Here is a 6,615-nt window from a genome sequence, read left to right as displayed (position 1 = left end):
TTGTAGTGCTATTGTAGTATCTCTTTGAGCAAATGTTAATTTGATAAAAATAACAGTGATGCCATATCCTTCAGCTTTGGTTTGGCATTTGAGCTGATACAGTAGGACATTTTAATTAACAAAAAACCTAGAAAGATTAAAAAAATATAATCAGAATCAGTCACACAGTAAGTGGACTCTGAATAATCAGCAGGCCTCAAAAACCAGAAAAGGAATAATCAGCGAACACATGTGTGAGTGATCCAGATCCTCTGGGGATCAGGATTGTCCATCTGCTATTCTTTCTTATGCTGCACCAAACTGTCACTCGAGTCACAATGGCAAGGGATGCAAGAACTAGGAGTGTGGAAAATAATGAAAGCTAAAGTCACTTCCAGAGTGACTCAGAGCTCTTGGTAAACTGAGTCCAGTTAAACATACAAACAAACGAAACAAATTAAAACACCAAACAAACTCCTCACTAAAACCAACCCTCTACTTATTCACATTTTTTATTTACATAAAATTAAATACATATTTCACATATATTTGTATTTATGTGTCTTGATATGGTTAAATGCAATATTCTAACTATGAACTAAAAACTGTAAGCCATCCTTGCCTACACCATAAACACCTTTCTTCTGCAATAAATTACACTGCCTGAAAACTTGCATGGGATTTAGCCTTGACAGGATTTGTTTTGTGTTTTTGGTGCGCCACATACAAAAGGGCTCAAAGTTTGAAAATGTACCAATTGACAATAGAGCTGAGGGGCTCCACCTCCAAAATCTGAAGTGGAAACTGTTGAGAGTTCACCTGAGTTCACCTGATGGGTACATGTATTTATACATAGAACCACAGAACACAGAATTTGGGTTTCAAGTGATCTTAAAGATTATCTTGTTCCAATGCTCTGCCATGCACAGGGACACAGAATCACAGAATCACAGAATCAATCAGGTTGGAAAAGACCTCTTTGAGTCCATCCTGTGACAGAACACCATCATGTCAACAAGACCATGGCACTGAGTGCCACATCCAGTCTTTCCTTAGACACCTGCAGGGATGGTGACTCCACTACCTCCCTCGGCAGCCCAGTCCAGCGTCCAATCACCCTTTCTGTGAAGAAATGCTTACTAATAGTCATCCTGAACCTTCTCTGGTACACCTTGAGGCTGTATTCTCTTGTCCTGTCAAGACAAGAGGCCGACCCTCACCTGGCCAGATCCTCCTTTCAGGGAGTTGCAAAGAGTCATTATGGCCCTCCTTGAGCCTCCTTTTCGCTGAACACCCTCGGCTCCCTCAGCTGCTCCAGAGCCTTCCCTAGCTCCGACGCCCTTCTCTGGACTCGCTGCCCTGTGTCTTGGGAGGGGTCCAGGACTGCTCACTGGACTCTCGAGGTGTGGCCTCCGCAGGGCCGAACCGCAGGGTGCGGTCACTGCCCTGCTCCTGCGGCCACACGCCTTCCACAAGGCCCGGCTGCTCGCCACATCCACCCGGCCTCGAACGCTTTCCTTGTGGGGGGAAAGGGGCTGGCGAGGCTGCGCCAGCAGTCGGACACGGTTTTGTGGCTGAACTCGAATGGTCAGTCATTGGAACAGGCTGCCCAAGGACGTGCAGAAGTCACTGTTCCTGGAGATCAAGAGTTGTCTGGATCCGGCGCCGGGTGATGTGGTTTAGGGGTTACAGGGGCAGTTGTGTGGGCGGACGGTTGTACTAGATTGTCTCGAAGGTCTCTTCCAACTTTAATGTTTGTATGAAAGCAAGCGGACTTGCGGCTGCGTAAACGAGGCTCTTGTGGAAGCACACCCCGAAGCCCAAAGGCAGCGCAGTGCCCGCCCCGGGTCACGGCCGCGCTCCCTCAGCCGCGGGTCCCTTTCCGGCGCCGCCCCGCCCGGCGCTGCCACATCCTCCGCTGACATCAGCCCGCGCCGCCATATTGAGCCGCTGCCGCCGCCAGCGCGGCCGCCCCGGGACCGGCCCGCTCCCCATGACTGCCCCCGGCCGGGACGCGTAGGGCGGAGCGGCTCCAGCCCGGCCCGTGCCCTCCCCGAGCCGCCGCCGAGCCCCGCTGTCTCCCCGCCACCATGACTTCCCTGACCCAGCGCAGCTCCGGGCTGGTGCAGCGCCGGACCGAGGCCTCCCGCAGCGCCGCCGCCGCCGATAAGGAGCGGGGCGCCGGCGGCGGCCCCGAGGATGAAGGGCGCCGGGACGAGTCCGGCGACGACGAGAAGGGCGATTCCAAGGAAACGCGGCTCACCCTCATGGAGGAGGTGCTGCTGCTGGGCCTCAAGGACCGTGAGGTGCGGTTGGGGACGCTGGGCAGGGGGTGCCCGAGGGGACACCGGTTTTTGGAGACTGCTGTGGGAAAGAGGAGCCTGGTGGTGGGATGGGGTCAAGGGCGCTGCAGAGTGAGTGTGGCTGTGGGCTTGGGGGCAGAGGGGATGGGGGACGTGGTGTGTCTGGAACTGGGTCGGTATTTTGGAGGAGGTGGGGAAAAGGTGCACGGATTTTGGGGAGGGGGCACCCGGCAGAGTTTGTAGCCCTTTGGTTATGGGGTTTGCAGAAGGGCTGTCATATGAATACATATGAGAGGGAATGCAGTGGACCTGGGGCAATATAGAGACCTGGATATGGGGGTCAGGGCTTCAGGTCGGCTTTGGACTCGAAGGCCTGGGTGAACCTCACACATTTATCCTGCTTCAGCTTATCCCTGGCTCAAATGTGGGGGACCCCTCTACTCCTGTGGCTTTTGTCAGACAGAACTCTGGTACTTACGAGGTCCCCAACTGCTCTAGGATGCTGAGCAGCCCTTTTCTACTAAGACTCTGCAGAGTAATGCATGTGAAAAATACCTTCAAATTGGGGGGAGGGTTATATGGCAAAAATAGGCTGTGTGAAATGAGAAGTGTGTCAAAATGAAGAAATTGCATTATTATATAATTATGTATTTTTTCTGATTTCATTACTTAGTAGTTTGCCATGATACTGTAAGTCATTGAGGAAGGTGTGCTTCCACTGGTGTGTTGGATTTTTTTCGTTTGAAAAAGGCAGTCAATATAGAAAACACACAAACTGCAGAATGAGAGTTCTATCAGGGAAGCAGTTTATTTTGATGTGATGTATGATTGAAGCATAATACACCCTTAGTTTAGATGTGAGATACAGTATGGTTTTGATTAAGCAATTAGCTTCTTTCTTTCTTTCTTTCTTTTTTTTTTTTTTTTTTTTTTTGGTCAAGTAAACTTGCTTTTGTTTTTTAATTTGTGTGACAAGTAAATAGTTTAATCCAGTTCACTGATTTGAATGGAAGTCTCTTGAAACTGTGCCTGTTTCAGAGGAAGGATAATATGGGAGGGAAGCTGGTAAATTTTATGTTCTTTGACAGGCCATTGCATTTAAAATACATTTACTGGTTGATAGTGAATAAAGAGCAGCTTTCTTGATTAACATTTGCTTTTTAACATATGTCATGGCACCAAGCCTAAGTTCAAGCAGTGTTTGGACAGTGCTCTCGGGCACATTCTTGGGGATGGTGCTGTGCAGGGCCAGGAGTTGGACTCAGTGATCCTTGTGGTGCCTTCCAACCCAGCTTATTCTGTGACTCTATGATCTGTGTATATACCTGCTACAGTAGCATTTTATTCCTCTCTCAGACTGTGCGTTTCAGAGCATATTCTTGTAGTCCTGTTTTTACAGGTGGACCTTGCCATGGTGTACTGGTAACCTCAGTAGATAGTGATCTCTGCTTCTACGTGTGAAATTGAAGGCTTCTTGAATTGAATGCATATGAACCTTTCTCTTTCTACACGCCTGAATAGCTGGGGAAAGTAAGTTAGGAGTGGCAAGAGTGATTGTTGGCAGGATTGGCTTAGGATAGCTTCCCTTGAGGCAGGTTGTATAAACTGAGTGATCTTTCAGCCTGTTTTTTTAACCAGGATTGTGTTATAAATCTGCTGGATCTGTGGGCATTACGCTGTGAAGATTTTAAGGTAGTGAGTGTTGTGTCTGCTCAGGAGGAATATGTGGCACAAGTCTTCATGGTGTTTCAAAAGGCTAGTTAACATTGGATCTGAAAGTCTACCTTTGCAATGGTGTGCATCAAAGTTATAAATTATCTGACTTTGCTAAGCACAGCAGTGACATACATTGCAGATGATCTAACATTCCCTTGTATAGAAAAAGGAACTAAATGGTTACAGTGGCATGGATATCCGCAACTCCCTTGGGATTTTGCAATGGAGGCATCAAACAAAAAAAGTTATAAAGTTGTCTTTAGGGCAGAGGGCTTAAATGCAGGAGCTGTAGCATACCCTCTTAGTGAGCTTTGTTAGACATGAAGCTTTGGGATTTGAACTTCAGTTTTGGGCCTGCTTGTGCCCATGTGTATGGGGTACACGATTTAAACCATTTGTTGTGTGTTTTCTTCCAAAAGTGGAAATAAAGCTATAAACTCATTTTCCAATATGGATATTTTTTGTTCTCTGTTGTTCTAATGATAAGTAAGCTGAACTAAGTTACTTTACATGTCTGGAAATGTTTTTTACAAAGTTTTTACTTCCAGTAGAACTGATTTACTTTAGCATTTGAGTGAGATTTTCTCAAGAGAGCAAGCAAAGAAGAGCAGTATAGCATCTGTAAAGTGTAATTTTGAAATTATATGAAGTTTAAGGGACAGGCAAAGGCAAGTTTATGAGATACAAGCTTGATTGAAAGCCTGTAAATTTAAAACTGAGAAAATCCTTCCTGTTTATTCCAACAGGATAAAGCAATTTAATGTTTACTTTAAAATAGGAAGAAAAATTACAGAAAGTAGACTGGATTGGCCGAAGAACATGTGAAAATAAACAATATAAAAACAAGGACTTTGTTTTGGTCAATGAACATGTTTCCCTAAAAATAGCTACTTTCTCAGAACACTCACTGATACATACATTGATAACATAGCTTTCAGATTTTTAGGCAATTTTCAACACTAGTAGATGTAGCTTAACTTCAGGTAAATTGTATGCAAAATACCTCACATGTACAGAGCTACCTTTATAATTTCTAAGTGTACATGAAAGAACCTTTGCTATTAGGAAACACTTTTTCCGGAAGATCTGTTTAGTGATGCATTGATATGTTCAGTGTTTCCAGGAGACTGTTAGATACTCATGTGAATCCTGTTTCCAGGGTGGTGCATTGGTTGTAAACAACCACAGCAGGACATTTGAGTTGTTGTCTGGTTGCTGCTGCAGCATGGATTTTGATGGGAATTTCTGGCAGCTGTAAAACACACCACCCCTCAATCCTGTTCCTGATGTCTGAACACAATTATCTGCATTTGTATGTGCTTCTTGGATGTGGCCTTTTTGTTTGTTGATGTTGTGTCCCCCACCAGTTTGGCCTAATGAAGTTGTTCTAATTACGTCTTCTGGTTGCCCTTGTCCACCAACAGTTCTTCTTCAATCTGTATTTTCTGTGTACGCATAACTATTTCTGTATTCCAAAGTCAAGATAGATTATAAGGGATATGTGCTGAAATATGTGCAGGCTTGCATAACATGACAGATGAGGTGTCCTTGGAGGAACAGGTAATAAACTGGAAGAAAATGCATTACTAAAATTTTTCAGGGAGCCATCACAATACCTGCATGTATTGGAAATCCTTCAGAAACATGGCTAAAAAAGAGAGTCAGGTTCACCCATTTAAAGCAGAACAATAATCAGTTGCTCTAGGAATGAAAAGCATGCACTGAAGTAAACCAGTGCTGTATTAGGTAAAAAAACAGTATTGTGATAAGATAGGTCAAAGCCACAGCAAAACAATGTTACAGTGTAGAACTACTGAAGCAAAAGAAGGGAGTGATAAATACTGGAAGTTATATTCTAACTTAACTAAAAATGATGGCTAAGAGATGAGTACAGAGTAGCCTTTTCATTACAGGTTCTCTCGGCATCTTGTAATTCAGTCCCATAAAAATGGAGAGGTTGTGAGGTGGTCCTGCTATGTAACTTGCCCTGATGAATTTCGTCCTTATCGGGTTTAATCTGTTTGTGGGTTTGGTTTTTGCCCCCCTCCTTTTTGAAATTTTCTTTTGTTGTTTGTTAGGAATCTGTTCAAATACAGCAGTGCAGTCAGCTGCTTTTTATCCTTTATACAATTGCCACAACTAAACAAATTGAAGCAGCTAGAGAGAGACTTGGCACCCACCAAGATAAAATATTTATTTGATCTGTAAATAATTCCTCACTTGCTGAAAGAATACTCACGTAAAGTAAGCTGAAAAACAGCTGGCTACTGCAGTCTACTGCAACAGTAAATATTTCTTAGATTTTTTTACCCTTTCTTAGCTGAAGACTAATATGTCGTTTGTGTGAGTGAAGCAACGTTAAATCACTTCTTTAGGTACAGAAATTACCTTGGATCTTTGTTGCTTATGTTTGGCCTTCAAAAAATTCCCTTTATTTCTAAAAATTTAGTTTTGCAGCATAGCTTTTTGTCCAGATAGGTCACATGAAAGTCCCCAGTTTACAATATTTTTCATTGTATTGAAATAAGATATTTGGGAACTAGTGTGCCTGCTTCAGATGGGCTATTTTGTATTGATCAGATTAGTATTAAAATGTAGTTTCTTTATTATTCTTACA

General features: G+C 44.0%; 1 protein-coding gene across 1 annotated transcript in view; it reads left to right on the top strand.

The window, feature by feature from the left end:
• Positions 1-1,688: 1,688 nt before the first annotated feature.
• GOLPH3 (golgi phosphoprotein 3) overlaps positions 1,689-6,615 on the top strand; it is a 31,713-nt gene continuing 26,786 nt past the window's right edge. Inside the window, exon 1 of the mRNA XM_063423155.1 lies at positions 1,689-2,285. Coding sequence (XP_063279225.1) covers positions 2,070-2,285 — 216 coding nt within the window. The 5' untranslated portion in view covers positions 1,689-2,069. The remainder of the gene's footprint in view (positions 2,286-6,615) is intronic.

Source organism: Prinia subflava, chromosome Z (assembly GCF_021018805.1).
Source record: "Prinia subflava isolate CZ2003 ecotype Zambia chromosome Z, Cam_Psub_1.2, whole genome shotgun sequence".
Classification (NCBI taxonomy): domain Eukaryota; kingdom Metazoa; phylum Chordata; class Aves; order Passeriformes; family Cisticolidae; genus Prinia; species Prinia subflava.
Note: the sequence above shows the minus strand (reverse complement) of the source record. Positions and strands in the feature narration are given on the sequence as shown.